The sequence below is a fragment of the Manis pentadactyla genome, chromosome 8, assembly GCF_030020395.1.
Source record: "Manis pentadactyla isolate mManPen7 chromosome 8, mManPen7.hap1, whole genome shotgun sequence".
Lineage (NCBI taxonomy): Eukaryota > Metazoa > Chordata > Mammalia > Pholidota > Manidae > Manis > Manis pentadactyla.
This window is the reverse complement of record NC_080026.1, coordinates 15,753,983-15,777,209: the sequence shown is the minus strand read 5'-3', so window position 1 is coordinate 15,777,209 and position 23,227 is coordinate 15,753,983. Positions and strand designations below refer to the sequence as shown.

The window sequence follows — 23,227 nt, the reverse complement described above, 5'->3', positions numbered from 1 at the left end:
TAATTTTCAACCTGAGAAATATGATAATAAATGCACTTGGTGACTCGTGCAGTTTTACTGTCCCTTACAGAGGTCAAATTATGACTAAAAGACCGAGAAGAGGCTCCAGAGAGTTCCCTCTCTTGATAATTTTTTTGTGAGCAAAGCACTGTACCTCTGTAGTTACCTCAGATCTGTTTTGGTAAAAGAAGGGTTATACATCCAATTATTAAAAAGCAGTCTGAATACAGTCAGGATTTACAAATTAGATAAATTTACTGTTCCCGCACCCTTAAGGGATTAAAGTAAACCTAACTCATCATATAGTAGCCTCTTCAAATTGTATATTAAAAAATAAATAACTAGTTGTAATAGTACATGCTAGTTGTAAGAAATGCATATTGCATAAAGCAAGATTAATATGTAGTTTTACCTTTCCCCTCTATTTTCTACTTGCATATTTCTTTTTCTGAGCCCACATTTGGGTAAAACTGGTGCCCTAAGAATGAATAAAGAGAGAAAAACATTTCTCTATTCAATTCTGTCTGTTTTTTTAAGTAGCAAATGACGCTTTTTAGAAAAAGCTAAGCATAAGCATTATTAACACACATAATATGACAAACATAAAGAGTAATATTTAAAGTATATGAATATTAGAGGCCATTAAATACCTCACTCACTGAAGTTTAATTATTTTTCTTTGCTATACTTGTTGCTTAATGTAACCTTGGTCTTTCTCTTCTCACTCCTCCCCAAATGTGAATAGAATTAATCGACCCCATCATATTAATTTAGACAGCACTTGCCTGAAACGTCTCTTCTCCCCTTTTTTGTTAAGTAGCTCCATTCAACAAACCTTTGCCTGCATCCTGGTATCAGGGGCCGTCTGTGAGCTGGGTGGCTGGCTAGGACTGAACTGCCCTCCCTTCTGTCCCCCACCATCAGATTTTGAGTAGGTATATTTTTGCTCATTGTGTTCTTTTGAGCTACTAACTTCAAATTATTTCCCCCTCTTCATTCCTTTGAATTTTGGCATTATAACCATTTTGCACAGATACTGAGCTTGAAACTTAAGAGACACCAGAAGGGCCTGATCCTGTCAGCTCTTTCATTGAGATTATTCTGCTGCTGCATCAGCAGTTGCTGGAAAGCATAGCCACCCGGAAACCAGATAAACCAAGGCACAGAAATTTGGAGCATAAACAAGTGCCGGGAACTTAGAAGGCTACTGAGTAGAAGAGAGCTTGGGGGAAAAAATATCCCTAATTTCCACCTCTCCCACCTGTATTTGGTATAGAAATTGTGCTTTGTCTAGTATTGGACATTGTCACATATTTAAACAAACTGCCGTGAAGGTTTTCTGACTCCCGCTAAGAGAGAGCTCTAGCTCTTTGGGTGGGTGGGAGTCTGGCCCCGTGTGAGGCCTCCAGTTGGCCTCCAGCAGAATAAGTGACACCCAGACCTTCAAATCCATCCTCTGCCTCCACTGGAAGGCAGGTTTCCAGGGCCTGGAGGTCAGTGGGCTGCGACCTCTCTCCTTGCTTCCAGTTTCTCTGTGTCCAGAATTAAACAAGTCGTTCAGAAAATCCTGTGCTGTCCTAGCACTGAGGAGCACGTGGGTGGGCTGTGGTGATCTCTGTGTCCGTTTGGTTAACCTGCTAAAGGGCAATAATGAAAAGCCGAGCAGTCTTATTTCCCTCCATCAACTCATGAGTCGTGAGATCTTCCCAAGAAATGTTGGAGGGTGGCTGGAGAGCAGGAATGGAATTTCAGTTTCATGTTTCTGCTGCTGAGGCTGTTGCTCCCCAGACTGCAGGGCTTCTTGCCCAGCCCGTTTCACCATCCAGCCTCTTAATCTGTTAAAGAATTGGATGCTGTCAGCAGGGCCTCTGGTTTGGATCTTATCACTCCTAGTGGATTTTGATAAATCTGCCCTCCAAAAGTTCGTGAAAAGTGCATAAACACTGCGGGATTTCTGATGTATGATTCTTGGGAAGAAGTTGACTGAATGTTGACATCTGCGACTTCCAGATTGTAGTGTGCCTACTGCAGGTCCAGGCGCACTTAGGTTTTATTATTGCCACATCTGTTGGGTGCTAAAGGTAGCAGTACTTTCTAAGGTTTTCTTTCCTTTAATTCTGAACTCTGTTCTTCTTTAAGATTAGCTTTAATGTAATAGCCTTGGGATGTTTGGATACCTATAAAGGAAGCAATACTTTGCATAGGAAATAGAAATAATAGATTCATATCTTTCTAGATAGGATAGTTAGTACTTTTTTGAAAATATGGCTAGCAATTTTATCTATCCCGTAATCATCTGTTAGCCCCTTGTATATAGATAATGTAATAGGGACTGGAAGTACACAGAATAACATGAGTTTCTTCCTTTCCTCAAAAAGCTCTTTGGCTATTGGAGGGTGCAGACGTGCAAGCCCATGATTGCAGCACCACATGAGAGGCAGGTACCTAAGGTGGGGGTCAGGGGGCGGGTGTAGGAAAGCTTCCTTAAGTAAACCAGGGATAGTCAGTAGGGGGGGATGTGGAAGGGGACATGCGGCCTCAGGCATAAGGCACATGGAATCCAGGAAGCAGTGGTATAGGACGTGAGCCTACGTGGGGTAAGTAGGGGCAGGGAGCAGGCGGGGCAGCGAACGGGGCCTGGAGCAGGAGGATCAGGTATGCCACGTAAAGGAGTTAATTTTGAATTCTGCAGGCAGTGGGCATCCAGCTTTCACAGCATTTGATGCAGGGAACTCAGGAGCAAGGGAACGTATTTGGGTGATTAATGGGAGAGTCTTGGATGAGATTTTATGCTTCTTTGAAGGAACTCTGGCTGACAGAGAGAGAAAGACAGAGAAAAAAGAAGATGCAATACATGGGAGCAGTATCCATCTCTTTGCTCACATTTCCTGGACAACTCCAGTATCCACCTACTAGATTTTATGTTTTTGATAGTTGTCTTCGGGGCTTGGCCCTTTTATTTATATGTCTGCCCTTTCTGGTCGTTTTTGTTAAATATTCCTCAATTTGGAAGTGCATTAATAAACTAATGTCAAGTATTCTCCAATTTCTGTTTTAAGAATAATCTAGATCTTTTAAAACTTCAGTAATGTGGGCTCTTAAAAAAAATCTGTAATTGCCCAACTGGTTTGTGTCAACATTTTGGAAAGAATATCAGTCTTTAAAATGGCATTAGAGATATAAAACCTCGGGGGAGTGAAAATGGCTGGTGCATGCTAATTTTGTACTTATCCAGGTGGAAGAGAGAGAGGAAGAGTCAAGTCTATAGATAGACCAAAGGGGTGTCAATTGCAACCTGGTCTCAGTTTGGGTTTAGCTTTCCTCACTAATCCCATATCAAAACATTAGTGTTTTGCTTATTTATTTCTAACTTGTGTCATATTAAGACTTACTTTGACAAATCACAGTTTGACTTAATAGTCTGTGCTTTTGGCTTGTGCTTTAATAGCATTAGCCAACTCTAGACACATACTGAATTCATTATGTACCTTCTGTATGTAAGTAGTAATACTTCCTTTTAATGAACATACGGCCACATCAAAGTGCTGTGAGGTTGTTTTACAAAAGTGTCTTTGTGTAGCACTCTTCAGAAGTTTGAGACGTGTGTTAAGTCGAAGACTAGTATGCTGTATTTAAAGTTATATTTTAATGGAGGAATATATTATAATTTTGCCCTCTCCCTAAGGTAAATAGACTGTTACAGTCTGTTTGGGTCTTCGATTCCTAGGCTTAGGTTTTTCATTAAAATTCAGTGTTTTTAAGATAGAAATTTTTTATTGGTGACTAGAAGAATTAAAAACTTATTAAGTGAAACTGACTTTGAATTTGTATCCTGAACTGTGATATTGGTAAAGGATAGGTGAGTGACTCTTATTCTCTATAAGCCATAAGAAATTTCACAGAGTCTACTTTAATAGCTAGCTCTCTTTGTGGGAGCACTAAACCTCAGCTATGTCTGCTGAAATGTTTCCTGTCCTTAAAATGTGGACACCCTTCAGTACCTTTCCCAAGGGCCGCTGGCAGAAGAGGAGCAGGGAACCAGGAGCGGGCCGACTCAAGCTTCAGCCTGGCGAGGAGCAGTCTCCCAGGGAAAGTGACTGGCAGTCCGAACACCTGTCGCGGCTGGCTCAGCAGTCTCTGTTACTCCCCATCTCAGTGCTCCTTGTCATGCAGGAGTCCCGTGGTGGGCCTGAGAAGGAAAGCAGCTTTCTCAGCGAAGTGATGATCCACTGAGTCAAGTGTGTGACAGCATCTTGGAGATTCTTTGGGAGAAGGGGGGGCAGTCTATGGAGAACACTAGGACTTACTTGAAGTAGAGAGAATGGCCAGTCCTTGAGAGAAGAGCTAAGCAGGATGTCAGAGCTCTGGCCAAGCAGGCTGAAATAAGACGAGGTCTAGTCCAAGTGGAAGCATAGAGTGCAAACCAGGCACTGGCCAGGGACCCTTATGGCGTATATGGCAAGAGACTGCAGCCTGGCAAACACCAGCGATTCCTTTGTCTAGAGGTTCCCTGCAGGCAGATAGTAGTTTATAGGCAGATTCTCATTCTGAAGGAATGGGACTCTATATATTGCCAAGTACCATCAGGAGTGACTCAGGGCCTGCTTAGGGCTAAGTCTGCAAGTTAAAGTTTGTCAGTAGTTACAATTGGGTGAGGATACCTTGACTCTCATATAGAAACTAATAGGATCTTTCTTTGACAATAACCAATTTGTCAAAGACTGATGAGCACTTCCAGAAAGACTTGAGAATTGCTAGGAATTTGGGCAAGAAACTCAACTCACTAAAGCATGGTAATTGATCCTTTTTTACTTTTCATGATGAAAAACAAAAGTGAAATCATTTGTAATAGTCATGCTATGTCCTGGCCTTATATTTAAAAGTTGAAAGTAATACTAGTAAACATATTTTCAATTTGGTGTGACATTGTATAATATCTATACTTACTGATATTATTTTTTATATTATAGAAAGTGATTGAAAGTGTGAGGGTATTGTTATTTTTTTATTTGTTTTGTTAGTTTTTTACATTTGAGTCTTGCTGCCTGTTTCTGTGTCTCCAGCATTTCAGAGACAAAGGAGAAATTGTTTGACATTCATTGAAACCTTTTTGGTAAAGAGCTGCTTTAATGCTATTATTTGATTTTAAATTATGTGATAGTTTACCAGAAATGAGTCAATGGCCTATTTATTGAATCATTTTGTTTTTCGGCTTTTACATTTTTTGAGTGCTAATTTGAATCAGATTGTCTAGAATATTGGAAATGCCTTTCTCAAGTACAGAAGGCATTGAATTAGATGTATAGTTGGTTTTTTCCCCCCCAGAGAGTGCTGCACAACCACGTTTTACATTGGTGTGGAAGTACTGACAATGTGTGACACAGTAAAGATGACTTCACTTGAGCAGTATTAACCATAGATTTGTCACTGGGTGTGCTCTTCGGTATAATGGTGGTAATAGCAAAATATAATCTACCTTCCTTCCTTTCCTCCCTCCTTCTCTCATCTTTCCCTTTTTAAAATTGTAAGCTTTTCCCGACCTTTATTGAGGCATGACTGACATATAAACTGGAAGATGTTTAAAGTGTACACAAGATGATGTAATATATATGCATCTTGAAAAGATTCTCCTCACTGAGTTACACACATTTAACTTTTTGTTATCAAAATGTGCAAACACAAAAGTAGAAAAAGGTTTTGAACCCATAAAGGTAATTTTATGTTATCTATTCCCTCTCTTCCTCTTCCTCTCACATTTTTTTTCCCCTCCTGGTGCAGAGATCAAATCCCTACCTGCCTCTTATTTTGTATGCTGAGAATGATTTTTACATTTCTTAAATGGCTGAATTTTGTGGCAGAAATTACACAAAGTTTAAATTTCAGTGTCCATACATAGTTTTACTGGTACACAGCCACACTCATTCATTTAGATATTGCCAACAACAGAGTTGAATGGGTCAATAGAGATCGTATGACCTTTACAGAGTAAGTGTGCCATCCTCATGCCTAGAACATTTTAAAGCATTGTGTAACTGATTCAGACTGTCCTTGTTATTTTTTAAACAATATATACTATCATGCTATTATTGCATCCAACTAAATTAAAGACAGTTTTCAGCATCCTCCAGTGCATGGTTCATATTAAAATTTTACATGCGATGTAATTTGGCCAGCTAGGCATTGAAGTGTCGCTGAAGGTTAGAGCAATGAAACAAACCATTTTTCTGTGTGTATCAGGAAAAAGATCAGTTTCTTTTTCTTAGGAATGTGCATATTCAAATTAAATAATAGAATGTAGTTACCTAATTTTTCTAGCCTTTTGAAAAATATGGATACTTAGGTTGAATCATCAGCAACTTACAACTCAAACTACTTTCTCAAAGTAGAACTTCTTTTCTTATTATGGTGCATCTGTTTTCTCCTTTATGTTCATCGTTCCAGAGCAAATCTGTTGGCTAAATGTATGGCTAGAGCATCTGGCATAGTAGCTAATGTACGCAGTTGCAATATTGACATAATTTCATTGATGACTGCATTGTGTGTAAGCTTCCTTTTCCTGTCTTTTTATCTGGGAGAGATCAGATATCCTGCTAGCTGTTAGGAGGTAGTGAGTGACATTAAAGAAGGGCTGTGGGAAGCTGATTCTCACAGTATTTGCATGTCAGTCTTCTGCCTCAGCTCATGATCTTGGCTGTAAAGGTTCAGAGTATCTGTTTATTCATTTCTCTCAAGGTGATCAGGCTCTGTTAAACTCAAAGACACTTGAATTATAAATTGAAAACTTTAGACAACAAATAGTTCAGCACCTTCTTCCATGCTAGGCACTGTTGTACTTGCTGGAGGTGGATTGATGGTAGTGATGGTTGGGTGGAACCAAGTTCCTGTCCTTGATTTATTAATTTTTATGAAAAACAAAACATCCATGTGGATCAGATGACTCATGATTGCTATTGAAAAAAAATTTTAGTAGGGCAAACCTTTTGAATAACCAAATTAAGATCAGGATTTTGCTTATTTAGTTCATGCAATATTGACTATAGTATGAAACAGAATCTGGTGAAGATAAACTTGTGAAGTTGAGTCTGAGGTTTTGTTTTGTAGTTGAAAAGAGAATTAAATTCTTACTTTTCTTCCTCTTTTCATTTCAAGCCCCAAATATAGTTCCGCAATATAAACATTAAGTCTGGATTAACAACAGGTATCGTTCTGATAACAGGAATTTTTATAATTTGGATAACAAAAGACTGTCTCCAACAAAAGAAGGGGCAAGGTGAATTTAGTAGAGGGAAATCTAACAGCTTCATTCTTAAGATGCTTCCCAGTTTACAAATGCTTCCACATGAGATCTCTAATCGGTCAGGTCAGTGGCGCCAGAATATCTGCAGAGCAGTTGGTGTTAGCCCTACTTTGCAAATGAAGAAGCAGAAACCGATGAGTCAAGGGATGTGCCCAGAATCCAGTACGTCTATGGCCGCTGTGTCCTGAACTCAGGTGTTCAGAGCCTCCAGTCCCAGCGATGTCCCCTGGCTGCCGCGAGTTGGCCTGCTTTCATGTTAATGTGATACACATTCTATTCAGACAATCAGAACACTGGGCTCTGCTCAGATTGATTTGATAACAATTTGATAAGGTGCAGAATCTTTCTGTGATTAGAGAGAGAAATCTGATAAGATACAGGACTCGCCATGCAACAGATAAATGTTCTCTAAAGGCTGCTTCCAGTTAGAATTCCCCAGCTGGGCCTTAATGCAGGGCTCTGCGTATTTATTATGTAGCTCACACTCGGAGTCACCGCTGGGGCAGGTTGAGCCATTGCAGCGGGTCTGTAAAAAGTTGTGTGCATGCATGTACTCACACACAAATGAGGAGTGGGGGACTGAAAGGTGATTCTGGGCAAGTGAAAGGCTTCACTTACTCACTTTAGCCAGTCCTGCTATGAAAGGAGGATCAGGTTTCCATGAAAGGGCTTCTTTTATTTGTTATAGAATTAGATTCACAAGGTTTCAGTTGTGTGTGTTGTTTTTTTGTTGAAATTTTACGATTGCAACTTATAAAATAGGGCTGGAAGGATCATGAAGTCCTACTCTGCTTCAACAATGAGGAAACTGAGGCACAGAGTTTGGGACTTGCCCAGGTTTTTAGTCACAGGCAAAAGATATATCTGACTTAAGGAGAAAGGAACTTTCTGAGAAGACATTGAATAGACAGAAATGCTGGGTAAGCTGAAGACCCGGCTTGAAAAATAAGGGACCAAAAGCGATTTTCAGCAGACAAAGCCACAGGTGAAATCCTGTCCCAGAAGCGATGTTGAAGACTTGAATGCTGATTCCTGCACAGGGAATCTCTCTCTCACTGCTGCACCTAGAGCAGCTGCCGTTCTCCTCCCCTTCAGGCTGGGCTCCCGGTTCTCCGTTCTCCCGGGGTCACCATCTCTAGGCTGACAGTCTGTGCAGAGAGCATCTGACAGGCAGAGTCAGGTCAGGGGCCTGTGTCCCCCGGGGCCGCCTTTCTCTCCTGTGGGATGGGCGAGGTGGGGGAGCTCTGCCTCTCTGCAAGGAATGTATGATGGGGAGAAGGAAAAAGCAAAAACCTAAAACCCGACAGTTATCTGCTAAAGAAACACATGCAGTTAGGGACTGTTTGAAGGATCAGAAGTTGCATCTTTGGACTTCTCTCAGTGTAGGGCTGGTGTTGTTGACTTGCTTTGTAAAAATTGTCAGAGGCTCCTTCTCTATTTTTAAGAGAAAATGAAGTCCTCTTAATTAAGATTTGGTGATTTTAATATTCTGAAATACTCTGTTATCTGTCAGTGTTGTTTTCCTATGGATGAAAAACCATTCCCCTCTCTTCCTATCCTTTCTGACACATAGAAAAGAGTACTGTGTTTGTCAGTGGTTAAAAGTGAAGACAGTGAAAAAGAGAAACAAAGCAAACTGCATTCATGTAGTGCAGAGATTAGAGATTAGCTGTTACACGTCTCAGGAAAAGTTGCCAGATTGAGTGAGGAACAATAAGTCCTTTAGAACTAGAAACTATGGAGAACTGTTTTCTTTTTCTTTTTTAAATATTTTTAGGCATTAGCCATATGTCTTTTAATTAAGGTAGAAAGTGGTCTTGACTTTCCAGTAATTTTTTTTATCTTTCAATAATAATAGTTAATATTTATTGAGAACTGTTGAATACAACATACATTACCTACCACACTCACTCATCCCATAAAGCCCATGTCAATACCATTATCATTCCCTTTGTAAGGATGGATGAGCAGAACCTTAGATGAGGTCTCAGAGTTCGTAGAGCTGAAGCTTGAACTTAAGCACACACTTCTATGAAGATTCCTTGCAAATCTTCGGGTCACATGAGAGAAAAATGAAGACACTGTGTTTGGTGATATTTGGGGGAAAACTGCCGAGGAAAGAGAAGGATGTGCTAAGGAATGAATGGGCGACCTTTTGGAACTCGTGACTTCTTCAAGTCAGACTGTAATCTTGCACTTGTATCTCAGTGTCCTGGGACAGCTGGGCCAATCCATTTCAATGACTGTCTGCTGCAGTGATACTTTGCTCAATGCCTGGAGCATAGGTGTTTAAGAAATGTTTGTAAATGAAAGAAATGTCAAGCATCCTCAGGACAGTTATCTTGGTTTAAGATGCCATGTGTCCCAGACTGCAGCTCGCAGTAAAGAACGGCCCTTACTCTGAAAGCCCAGCATTCTAACATGGCTTCTCAGTGACATTCCTGAACTTCACAACCAATCAAGGAAGATGGCCTGTGGCTCTAGGGCACATAATTGGTCTGTCAAACAGTCTCTATAGTATGTCTTGCTTCTTGACTTTCCAACTTCATTTCAATTAATTTTTGTCACATTGCTCTTTTTCATCCTTGGAAGTATAAAAACCTATTTGTGGCTTGTGCTAGAGAGAGAATTGTTCTCTATGATCCCTGTCTGAGGGGTCTGGACTATAAACTGATATATAGAACATGTTTTCACAGATACAGCTAATGAATATGCCCAAAGCGTTCTGTTGTTGGCAGTGTAAATGTTTTATTTTTGTTCAACTCCAGCTAGATCCCAAGTTACTGAGAAGGAGAAAACTTACTCTTCATTAGATTCATTTAAAACTTTTTCAAGAAAGGGAATTCCTGAGGGTATAGGAACTTTACAGAAATATGTCATGTTAAGACACTTCACAATATTTCATTTCTATGGGGCCAAAGACCACAGATCCATGCTGATTGCTAATTATTCAGATTGTAAATAGCTTATTCCAGAACTTAGGGCAAGACAAAAGAAACATGAAGAAACAAAAGGGCCACGATAATGAGAAGGATATGGTGAAGAGAAAGGCTGGGCAGAATTATGATGCAGGTCGTATCCTGTGCCTGAATTTAATTGTACCTTTGTATTTAATAATAAAAATGATTACATGCTCAGTGCTAACAGGTGTCCCTTCCTGAGAACTGTAGTATGGATAAGTGACAGCAAATTACTCCAATTCACAAACTTTGAATATTATGCTTTTGTTTTGAGTTTTGCCAGTCTGTAGTAGAAGATATTCCCTGAAATAATGTACATCAACACAGAAAGATTTTTAAACTTAATCCTTCATCAGCAAGTATAAAATATAAGTGAATACTTGAAAGTATGAATGGAAAAAGCCACTTTGCAGGTACAATTTAATAAAATGGGGCTGTGCTAATGCCATAGTCATATTTCTGGTAGTTTAAGCTTCATATAAGCTTTGGATATAATTGCAAAGTAGTAACGATTAAAGTTTATAGGTGGTGGCCTTGCTGTTAGGACTTAATTGTCTTCTCTGCAGTTTCTCTACTCTTGCTAATCTTGACCGCTTTCCCAAACTATTCTGTCTAAAATATAGCCCCTGCCCCAGGGAGTTGCTCTCCCTGCCCCCTGCTTTCCTCTCAGTTGCCATTGTTGCAGTTTGTAATCATCTCATTAATTTATCATAATGGATTTTATCTGTCTTTCCCTTTAGAATGTGGTCCCACAGAGCAGAGACCAGGGTAGTCTTCATTTCCATATTCAGTGGATCCCTGGTGCCTAGTATTGTGCCTGGCTCATAATGTCCACTCAGTCAATGTTTGTTAAAGGCATCTGCCACTTGCTGTCCTAATCATACATTAAGCCCTTGCATGCTTTAACTTTATCATTGGCCTTCTTCTTTTGCTTGTATTTTTATAAAAGGTTTTGGGAAAGAGGATATCCTGTTTCCATTCTGTGCCAAGCAGCGAGGCAGAGAGAAACAGTCTCTTGGTTCAGTGGAAGCTGTAGCTATTGGGGGGTAAGGTTGAAGGGTTGGGAACTGTTCCTGGAATCTCTAAGCCTTGGGCACATTTCCCTTAATTGGGCAATCTCTGACCTGTGATTATGTCCTATAATCATTACATTCATTCTTTGATTCATTGAACAAATATTGGAATATCTACTAGGCAGAATGCTGTGGTGGACATTGGGAAAGCAAAACTGAATAAGATGCAGTTTCTTTTAGGAAACTAATTTTAGAATCAAGATTTCCTAGGCCTGGAACTAAGTCTCTTTGGGTACCTGTTGTCAACCTGGCTCCTAGCACAATCTCTGGCACAGAAAAAGCATTTAGTGTGTATTTGTTCACTAAATGAGTATGCATTGAGTGCAAATATTTGGAAAGTAGTTTGTGTTATAGTAAGTATGCATATAAAGTGCCACAGAAGCACAGAGGAGAGAAGACTGTTGTATCTGAGAGGAGTCGGGAAGATTTAATGAAGGAAAAAGAAAAAGTTGAATAATCTATCAGGTAGGGCGTGGTGTTTCATGGAGTAGGGGCAACAAGAGCAAAAAAAACCCCACAGAGATATGGAAGAGCAGAGTTTTATTTGAGGATGGGCACTGGGGTCAGCCTGAGATTTAGGGTCAGTGTGAGGGAGTGGTGGGCATTGAGGCTGGTATTAATCGCCTCATTCAGGTACCCTGTGCTCTAAATAGCTTTTGTGGCGCAAACTAATCACCTTACCACCATTTATTCATAGCATTTCTATAGGAAATGAATTGTATTCTAAATAGCCATCTTAGAATGCAAGTTTGAAGATAAGAACAGGTTGGGAGTAACTTTTTTTTTTTTTTTAGTTGGGAGTAACTTTATTAGGAAATTGACCACATTGCCTGCATAAGTTACCTATTTCCACAGTGCTGTATAACACAACCAGACAACCTCCAGGGCATAAAAGCAGTTGGGATTTATTGCTCACACCTTGGGCTGGTCACCTAGGTTCCTCTGGTCTTGTCTCAGGGTGGCTGAGGGATTCTTCTGGTCTCTGCTGAATTTGTGCTTACGTTTGGAAGTTGCGGTATGGTGCCCTTGGCTCAGATGACTGGGACAATGTGCCACGGGCCTCTCATTGTTCTTCTAGGACCAGCAGGCTAGCCTGGGTGTGTCCTTTTCTTGGCATTGGGAGAACATCCTTTTTAAATCAATCTGCTGACATTCCACTGACCAAAACAGTTTCATGCGGCTGAGTCCAGAGGCAGAGTGGGAGAGGACACGGTGAAGACTCATGGCAAGGGGCATGGCTGCAGGGAAATTGGGACAATTTTTACAATATTACACAGCCCATAAAAGCTGATCAAATCAAGATTTCATTACAGTTCTGGATCTAATGGAAGAATACAATTCTGACTTTATTCTTCTGATTTACCATATAAAGAATCTGTCTTTTGGGGTTTCTCAGTGCTCATTCTCTTTTTAGATATGCTGGGCAAGAGTCAGAGAAACCAGCAACGAGGTGAAGTGTGAAAGGAATCTGTAGCTATTGAAGATTAGCATTGCATGCATTGTATCATTTCAGAGGCGCCTCCCAGCCTCGCACCTTTTATAAGACACTGTAACCCAGATGAGTACCCAAAATTTGTGACCCAGTCATTCCAAGCTCTCAGCCCTTCTTCGCTTTATACTGTTAAGTGCATTCATGTGTCCCCTGATCCCTGCCACTCCCCACACAAATAATCAGGTATATAAATAATTTGCTTTTGCAAATGGCATTGTTACAGTTAACATGAAAAACATGTGGTCCTTTTGAGTTTTTCCTTTTAAACTTGTTCATCATAATACTTAAACCAGAATGTAGCAATCCCATATGCGTGCGCACACACACACACACACACCTCTTTTGTACTCTGCGTCTCCTTGCTTTTCCCAACAGAAAGGGAAATTTTAAATACAGTGATTATATTAAATCTGCTCGAGTTTGGGAGGTTAACCTTTGAATTATCTTTGCTGAACTGCTAAGGAGAAGCTGCCCCAGAGGTCACTGTGATGCTGTCAGTCTGAGACAGTGAATCATGGCTGTGGATTTTGTTCGAAATGGGATTAAAGCTTTAGAGACTTACTCTTTCTTTCAATCATCCTAAAAGTAGTCGTGTGATTGCACAAGACCCAGTTCAGGGCATAGGGAGGTGGACGGAAATATTCTCAACATTTCAACAGTGGCAATTTTTATTGACAGTGAAGTTATGGACAGGTGTTATTTTATTTAAGAACATACTTTCTATATACATTCCTGTGTCTACAGATAGGCTGTGCACTAATGGCTATTTAAAATATGCTGTATTGAAAGATTATATGTAGAATTTCAGGGCATCACAAAATTTCAGATCTGAAGGACCGGGAAAATGGCAGGTAATTTGTTATGTAGGACTTTTTTCATATTTACTCATTCTTCATGCCCTTTACACATTCAATGATTATTTCTTTTTTCAGCTACTTTGCATGTTAACTTAGTTGCCAATTTGAAACCCTCTGAGAAAAACAATATTGCTATGTCTCCAAAATATTTATGTTTGAGTCCTATCTTTTAGATGGCTACATCCCAAAATATTTTTCACTTGAAGTATTTCTCAGTTCCCTGTGTACATGGCTGTTGGGGATTAAGGCGAAATCCTTCTCTACCACCACTGACCTTCGTTCTTTTGGGTGTGCTGCTGGTTTGATATTTTGTTTTTCTAAACAGAGGAAACAGTTATAGTTCCACCTCTTATGTGCTTCCTCTCAGATGAGTTGTAAGTTCAATATGTGCACATATGTAAGATTTCAAGTGCAAAGGAGAACAGGGTAGGAAACAGATTTTCACAGTCCCCGTCTGGGTCTTTGTGTGAGCGCCAGTGTAGAAGCTCTGCGCGGAGCAGTACATTAGGAGCATGTTGCTGGGCTCTAGGAAAACGGATTTGAAAATTCACAGTAAGATCAGTTGGGTGGGAGAGTTGACATTATTATATCACATTGCAAAGACATGTAGTGTTGTCAAAAACTTTTTTCTCCAGAAATAAAATTACAGGAGGCATATAGATACCTTTCAAAATGTTAGGAAAGGGGGCTTGGGGGAATTTAGTTAAGGATAGTGAAAATATGCTACTTATCTCACGAAACATACATAGTGAGCATCTGACTGTCTCAGGGTAAAGGGTGAATTTAATATGGGAAGCAGAAGAGGTCTACCATGAATCCAAGGAGATAAATGAATTAAGATGAATGTTCCAAGAAGGGTACTTCTGGATGAAGGTATGAGCTTCTAGGCCTGGAGGAAAGTCAAATTACTTACTCCCTAATTTTTAGGAGCTTATAAAAATTGTTTGCATTCCCCTGGAGAGCAAGGGCTAAGTCATAACAGAATAATTCAAAACCATTGCTCCTTCCATCCCACTTATTCAACTTAAATGCAAGGGCTAGTTTGAGTTTTAAGGTCAGATTGTACACATATTTGAGGTTTTCCTTCTCACCTCAGATTTCTTGCCACCAACTTACTGATATCTGAAATTTCTCTAACATGAGACAAAGCATTCCATTACATAGTTAGAGATGAGACTACACATCGAAAAAGACTACAAAATTTTATAAACCTTACATAAAATTATATAAAACACAATTGTATACAATCATAAATTTGAGACTCTAAGTAAGCCTGTTTACTTAACACACCGAATGGAATTTGGCTAAATGTAACACTTACTGGATACCTGTTCTGTGCTTGGTGCTAATGAAGAAGAAAAAAGCTGAAACAAGTAAGGCTCCTGCCCTCCCCTGACTGGGGTGAGGAGATGCGGGAAGCCATCCAGTGATAACCAAGGGGTGTGAGCTCCTCAAGAGTGGAGGTCACCCTGCGTCTTTCTCAGTATTGTTTCCTGCATTTGTCACAGTGCCTGACTCATCTTTTGTAAGTCAATGAGTGCATAGATAAGTAATAAGTATCATAAAGACTCTAAAAAGGGTTTGTACAAGATCTAGTGTTAACAGAGAAGAAATGAACACCTTTGCCTTGGAGGGCCACAGATAAGGAGAGACTTTAGTGGGAGATATTTGAACCAGATCATGAGAGAGGCATAGGAGTGGTCCAGAGCTTTCAGAATGGTATTCCAGCCAGAAGAATCAGTGGAGGCCAAGGCAGGAAGATGTGAAATGGCATGGATGTTCAGGGAGTCGCAGATGATTTGACAATCCTAGACAGTAAGACACGGTGGCAGATGAGGATCATACCATGAAGGGCCTTCATAGATAAGGGACATTCCTGATTTGAGTCAGGGCAGGTGCTGCTGGGTATTCAGACCAAGGAATTTGTTTGCACCTCACACTTTTAACTGAGATTGGTCTTTTTTACCTTCAAAAGTATTGGGATTTGGAAGCTAATTAGGGAGGCATTTGTTATTAGCAGCAGAGCTTGATGAACTATACCAGTACTGCTCTAATGAGATTTTATATTTTAAAAAGACATTAAAAGAGAGATTTTTGTATCTTCAAAGCTTAGAGTTTTATTACCAGGTGATGTGTAATAGGTTTACCAATTTACAGAGGAATCTGTCATTTAATAAATGGGATTTTTGCCTGGTTCCTTTCAACAACGACTTCCTATAGGATTTAATAGAGTTGATTTACACACGGCTTTTCAGAGATTTGTACTGTGTGAGATTGTGTCCTGGGTGTCTCCCTGCCATACTGTTTGGACTGGGATTTCTACTGAAAGGCTGGGTGGGATGGGTACTCTCTTTAGATAGGTAATCTCTTTAGTTTTAAGAGGCCTAAAATGGGATTTTTATTGAGTTTCTTTGGGCTGTTGGCATGCCTTTAACTTTGTGGAACATAGTCCAATTTACATTACTAAAAGTTGCTTTCTTAAACTTAACTTTAAACATACCTGCTGATGATCTTAAATAGCAAGTCGAGGGTCATGCTGAGTCAAAATGGATAGAAATACTAACCACTCTTCCCACTTAAAGTTTAGCTACTGCTGCTCCTGTGATTTATTTTCCTACTTTCATTCTATAACTTTTTGGATAAAATAACCCCTTATTCTGCATGTTGAGGTTTAATGTATGTTCTCCACTGAAAGAGAATTTAATTTTGAGGGAAAGGTTCTTGGCTGATTGTATCAGTTCAGTGATTTTAGAATAAGATGTTTGTGGGGAGGGGCGGCTGAATCTTCAGTCATTGATTCTCTCTTTATAACTTTGCCCTTTTAGCTGGAACAGATTACCTGTGCAGGGCTTCTGGTCTTGCACAGGCTGAATCACAAGGAAGAAACTTTACATAAACCATTTATACTAAATGTTTGGTATGCTGGCAACATAAATCAACAACAATATCCATTACAAATTCATCCCTTTATCAGTATTATCTTGATAGAACTGATCCCTGTGTGTGGGAATTTGAACCCTACTTCAATACATCTAACCCTGGGTAATTAATTATTCAGGGCACAGAGAACCTGGCCCCTGCAATGTCGAGTAATTCTTCCTGGTCAGCGTTAACTCCACTGGCAATAATAAATAGAAAAAGTCTCTAGTGATGCCAGAATTTTAAAGTGATTAATCATTCCCTCCCCCCGATCCCACCCTTTTCTTCCCCTTAGTTTTCTTTAACTAGGATTTTTCAGCAATAAATCTTTAACAATATAGGTAGGAATTGTTCTGTAATTAAATTTTGCCCCGCTTAATTTCTTACCTTTTATGTGTGATTAAAAAAAAAATGTAACATTTTAAGGAGCTCTGATCAAAATTCAAGCCAAGAAAAATCCTTTTATAGAACACTGAGAGATCCTCTGTGGAAGATGAAGCTCTTGATTTTGAATATTAGATAGAGCACACACTCCTAAAAATTGTTCATCAACACCAGTTGGGGTGTCAAATATTCTGAAGTTTTGAATTGCTTTACTTTCATGCATACTAGTTGTCTGTATTAGGGAAAGTCTGACATATACATATGTTCCCAAACTCAGAGAATAATTACTTATTTCTTAACTTCCAGATAATTGATATGAGCTCTGTAGGAAAGGAATGTTTTTTGTCGGTTTTGTGGTGCACAAAGTGCCCCTCCTTTGTGGGCAGTGGCAGGTGAATGCCTGACAGACAGTGACTGTGTATTTTCAAATCATGCCCTGTAGAGCTGACTGGCCATCACGCATATTCTGGGTGACAGGGACAGATGTGACTTATCTGTTGTGACACACTTCTGCACCACCAGTGTGTGGCTCGAGGTGACTCCTGTCTCTCCTCTGATGTTTTCATCTGCTGCAGGACAGCACAACGACGCCCGGATGAACCTTGCCATTGCTCTCACTGCTGCCAGGTACGGGGCTGCCACGGCCAATTACCTGGAGGTAGTCCGCTTGCTCAAGAAGACAGACCCCCAAACAGGGAAGGAGCTTGTGTGCGGTGCCCGGTGCAAGGATGCACTCACAGGTACGCCCAGGCTGTGGCAGCGAGGGCTTTCTGAGCATCTTGCCTTGCCTATGGAATGACTGAATTATACTTTTTTCTGTCACTTCTCTTTTATTTAAGCCAGATTTCAGAGTCATATTAATTATATTCCTTATTGTCAACAATGACTGGTTTAATGTGAAAATTTTCCCTCGTGAGACTTGGCAATTTTCCCCCTTTGTGTTAAATGATAATAATGATAATAATAATAATAAATGCCCACGAAATTCCCACAGCTATTGAATGCACTCCGTTTTCTTTACAAAAACATGTTATTAATAAAATTAAATAAATGTGCCAGGTTTCAAAGTATCATTTAAGTGACACAGGCAGTGCATTTATATGTCATTAAAGTCAATCATTTTACTTTGGTTAGATTTTCATTCTTGTCCCGGTTCTGTGGCCTTGTAGGTGGGGTTTGGAAATTGCATCTTTTCCTTGAACATTCCCAGTGCTGTGAAATACATTGTCTCACAGCCATGCTGTTTACACACTTTGAGTTTTAAGGAGAAAGCAGCTTATTTACTTGTCCCACTTTTTTCCTGTTTGGCATTTTGATGCCGGGCAGTTTGCAAAATTGACTGAGAATGGAGATGAAAAGGTGGCATAATTTTCTTTCTTCAATGGGGACTTGTTTTTGGTAAATATACTCAGATGCAAGCCCTTTGAGTGGCTTTTCAGTAACTCTTGCTGCTCACGTCCACTCAGGGGGGTGTGCAGTGTACTTCGCCGTAGGTTAAGCTAATAGATGAATTCATAACCCAGAGCGTCAGTGAACACAGAAACAAATGGGGTACGTGATGGATGCTGCTTTGTTCCACAGGGCAGGAATTTGATGTGAGAGCCAAATGTGTCGTCAATGCGACGGGGCCTTTCACAGACACTGTGCGCAAAATGGATGATAAGGACGCCACGGCTATCTGCCAGCCGAGTGCTGGGGTCCACATCGTGATGCCTGGTTATTACAGGTAACTGTCTGCCAACTTGGTGATCCTGCCAGAGGATAAGGCCATGATGCATTGTCTCCAGTTGCTCTTTCGGCACACCCTTCTTAATAACAGCTGTTCTAGCTTGCTGTTCAAAATGAGGAGAAATACATAAAGGAGCTCTTACAAAATATTTGGGAATTTCTTAGCTTCTGTGGCAATATCACTTTAAGAGATTAATGCTTTGGGGTCTATTTTTGTACTTTCTTTATGTACTCACCTTCGGAGACTAAGCCTTAGTCTTTTTGAGTGTGAATTAAGACATTAAAAGTTAATTTTGTAAAATTTTCCATGAAGGATGTATTTTAATTAAAACATTAAAAAAATTAATTTTGCAAAATACCAAATTTTCTTATGAAGAATCTGGGGATGAGGACTGCTCAGGTATTCTTATCTGTATTGCTTGGGAAATGTGTTATAAGGAGTAGTATAACATGTAAAAATCAGACATAATTTCTGACCTATCATATTAACGAAGATAACCACTCATGGAGAAATGGATAGGGATAGAGGTAAAATAAAATAGCTGTTAATCTAAAATCACTTAAATTGGGAGTTGGGCGCATTTAACTATTCTCTTTTTATATATGTTTGAGATTTTTAATAAATAAAAAAACATTTATGTGGTTCTAGTTAGGAAATTAATAATGATTATTCCTAATGTACATTTCAAGACTTCTGTGGAAGAATTTTACGTGGCCATGCTAAGACTACGGAACATGTATGCCATTTTTATTTCTGTACGGTAAATAGAGCACACAAAATAGTAATTCTGTAAGAAGTAATGATTTATGCTCCAGATGTTCCCTATGATATTATTTGTACTTGAGAAATGTTAGAAACTACTTCAATTCCTATCCTTAGGAGAATAGATGAGTCAATTATGGCATGTCTGCGCAAGGGAATACTATATAGTCATTAAAATTATTATAAATAACTTTATTATCCTAGGAAAATGCTAATTATATAATGTTAGTTTAGAGTGGAGGACACAAGATTATATGTGTAGTACAAGCTTAACATTATATAAACATATGGAAAAAAGATTGCAGGGAAGTATGTTAAATACTAATGGTTATTTGATCTAGGTAATGTGATTGTGGGTAAGATAAAGGTGGTAATTTCTAGGTCATGTGACTAGGATGAGAGTTACTTTTCCATATTTTAATAATTTTCCATAAAGGAGATATAAATATTTTAAAATTTGATAAATGAATGTAGAGCATCTGTGATATTTTGTTTATATCTGCACTCTCCTATGTTTTCTTGCTATGTTATAGATGATGCTGTCTTATTAATAATCAGTTTTCCAGTAACTAAATCTTCCTGAAGCGTCCAAGATACACCTGATTTGTACCAAATACACTTCTACCAAGAAAAATATTTAAGACAATTTCTTATGTACCAGCTTCCAAGGTTTCTTTCTCGTTTTCCAAATGTCTAGGTGAAGTAGGTAGACCATCTTTAATATTTTTACTTAGGATTGGAGAAATCAGTTTGTTTCCAGTCTTGATAATAAACATTTATGCAGTGGTACTTGATACTTTTCAAAAACTACTAATCAGAAATTTAGTTCCGATGAAAAGGAGAGTAGTAAATAAATGTAAATGTTGCAAATGTTTCTTGTATATAGAGAAGTTCTCAACAAACTTGCAACTCTGCTTTTAGCTTCTGGTTCCTTAGCTCATGAAAATACCTAATTTGTAAACATTTTGACAGTGATCCTTTGGTTATTTTTTATCTGTTTGCTCCTGGTGCTGTGTCTGGCACATCATAATGGCCAGTAAATATTTTTTGAATGAATCCTCCTACCGTTTTTTGTTGTAACTTGGCCAAATATTGATGGTTGCTTTTTTTAATTAAAATTTTAATGTAACACCTACAAGGGATTTTTTTTAATACAGAGAAAGCAGACTCTGATTCTTCTTCATTTTACTGCCCAGGTAATCCTTGTACACAAAAATGAAGACATAAAAGTAACCAGTGTAGAAAATAGAAAGATACAGAGTGAAAAGGGAAAGCCTGCCTCCTCTTCCTCACGCCCCCCAGCTGCTCTCCCCCGCTTCGCTCGCTGTGGTCGGTAGCTCTACCTTCTGATTCCGTCCATACAAGTTTATGTTTATATTTGCGCAAATGTATATCCTTTTAAAAACTTTGCATGAAGATAAATTTAAAAACTTATCATGCTACACATACTGCTGTGTACTATGCTTTATAATATTCTAACAAGAGAGCAGATAGGTATTTCTTTAAGAAATATAATAATATCACCTGGATGTAATATTTTCAAAACAGAATGCTTTTCTTACCCCTAAAAATGTATTACTAATTTTGAGCCCCTTTCTTAACCCTAAAAATGTATTATTATCATCTGCAAGCCCCCTTCCCATAAATCATCAAAGTGTTAGTCACAGCTGGGTCTGTCTCAGTCCGAGATGTAGTAAGTGATGTCTTTCTACTCTGGGAGAAATTAGTGTCCCCATTCCTAGCACCTTGTCCTGCACCATCACATGCCCTGTTGGGAGCCCTGGAGGAGCCGTCTGCAGCCCAGCCCTTGCTCAGCTCTGTTGCAGATGAGCCCCACGGTTTTGGATTGAGGCCTGGATTAAGGGTTTATTCCCTCTTTAACACTGACGGTAAGGCATCAAAGAGAGGTTTTGCTGTGCATATCAAGTCCTTCTCTTGCGAGGGGACAGGAGATCTCACACTGAAATGGCCCTCTGGACTCATCAGTCCATCACTTACACTCAAGTTATAAACCGAGGGGTCAGTTAGATCCTCGGCCATGAGTCAGACCTTCTGGGGAGGCCCTACAAACTGGTTGATGATAACTTACTGTCCTAACATTTCCACTTAGAAACTGATCAGTTTGCCAATGTGATCAGTTCAGTAGCCACTGCTTTGTGGAATATTGGCTGCTGAATAAAGAGCAAGGACAATATGTACATTGTATCTTGTTGGACTGCTTTCAGAGCATCTTTATGGCATTTATTAAACTTGTTATGACCCTAACCAACATGCTTCATGTGGAATTATCTTGTGCCATGGTAACAGCTGATTTTTTTTTCTTCCCTCCCTGCCTCCTTCCCTCCCTCCCTCTGTTCCTTCCTTCCTTCCTTCATCTTCCTTCCCCAACTTCCTTCCTTCTTTTATTTTGATTTCAGAAAACCCAGTGCACAGAAATCATTTATTTTTAAAAGTATTCTTTAGTTCATCTTAAGAACAAAACTGAAATTTTCATCACAGTTGTGGCTAGATGCTCTTACAAAAGAAAAAATAATACACCACATGACTGAAATACATGAAAATAATCATCTCTTCCTCCTAGACTACAGATGCTTTTTACCAATGACAGCAAGTCAATTTTTTTTCTAGAATGTGTGTGCATACTGTTAGCTCTAACACAGATTGCTAAGTAGTTAACAATAAATTGATTTCAGTTTAAATAAGGGTACTTCAGGAAGGCAATGGTCTGCCTGGGAAAAATGTCCATTACATTTAATCCTAGACACATACATAAATTAGCAGCAAGCTTTTCCTCCTGATGTCAGGTGAGTTATGCATACTGAAAAAAGTCCTAGGTTTCAGTGTATTGTGTATACCATCACTGTGGTTGATAACCATTTTCAAACTTTAGTGTGACCTTGCAGAATTAATCCTTCATAAGAAAACAAACTTCCCTAAGGGAGAGTATGAATTAGGTCATTTAGAACTGATGACAGGTATTTCCAAGTGGATTCTTAAATTTTTACACCATTCATTAATAGCTCTGTCTTCCCTCTGTGCTTGTTAATTTTATGTTTGACACATATGTCTTCACTTAAGCAGTTGATTCTCTACAGGTTCCAGTATGTGTGTGTTGGTAACCATCACCTTCACCCTTTAATCTACTTTTATTGCATTGAAAGGTTTTAAAGGATTCAGTAGTTTTGCTTCTCTAACAGCATTTCATGTCTAGGTTGTTGAATATTATAATTTTATGCTAAAGTTTATCAGATTTATTGAGTTATTTAGGCATATCATGTGATACCTGGTCCATAAAATAAGCATCTATAAAATATACTAACATATAATTTATTTCTTAAATGTTGGAACACGCAATTTGCCCTTTTGTTTAAATATAGTACTAGTTATCACATTGAAAGCTTAAATTCTGAATATTAATTTCCAATCCCAAAGTGACTGATTGATTTGATGTAAGGGCATATTAACCCAGGATCAAATTAAGTGCTTCCAAAACACATCATTGTCTAGTTTCTTTTAAGATTTGTAGAAAGTCTTAGACAAATACAAAGAAAAAAATATAGTCCTACAGAGGCTGAAAATACTCTGTACTTGTAGTTTTTAATATATCAAAATGAAAGTAAAGCTATTTCCTTTATTTCTCTCTGGGTGATGATGAGATTTTAGCTGAAGATTTAAATGACTGACCCACTTCCCTGGTGCCTTTTGCATTTGGTAGGTAGAACTGTGGCCCAGTCTCTCCTGTACCTCTCCGGCC

At 39.1% G+C, this 23,227-nt stretch overlaps 1 protein-coding gene across 2 annotated transcripts in view; it reads left to right on the top strand.

Moving 5' to 3' along the window:
• The window catches only part of GPD2 (glycerol-3-phosphate dehydrogenase 2), a 124,142-nt gene that overhangs the window by 71,747 nt on the left and 29,168 nt on the right, over positions 1 to 23,227 (top strand). For both annotated transcript variants that reach the window (XM_036884142.2, XM_036884141.2), the window contains exons 7-8: positions 17,558 to 17,722; positions 18,564 to 18,708. In XM_036884142.2, coding sequence (XP_036740037.1) covers positions 17,558 to 17,722; positions 18,564 to 18,708 — 310 coding nt within the window. The remainder of the gene's footprint in view (positions 1 to 17,557; positions 17,723 to 18,563; positions 18,709 to 23,227) is intronic.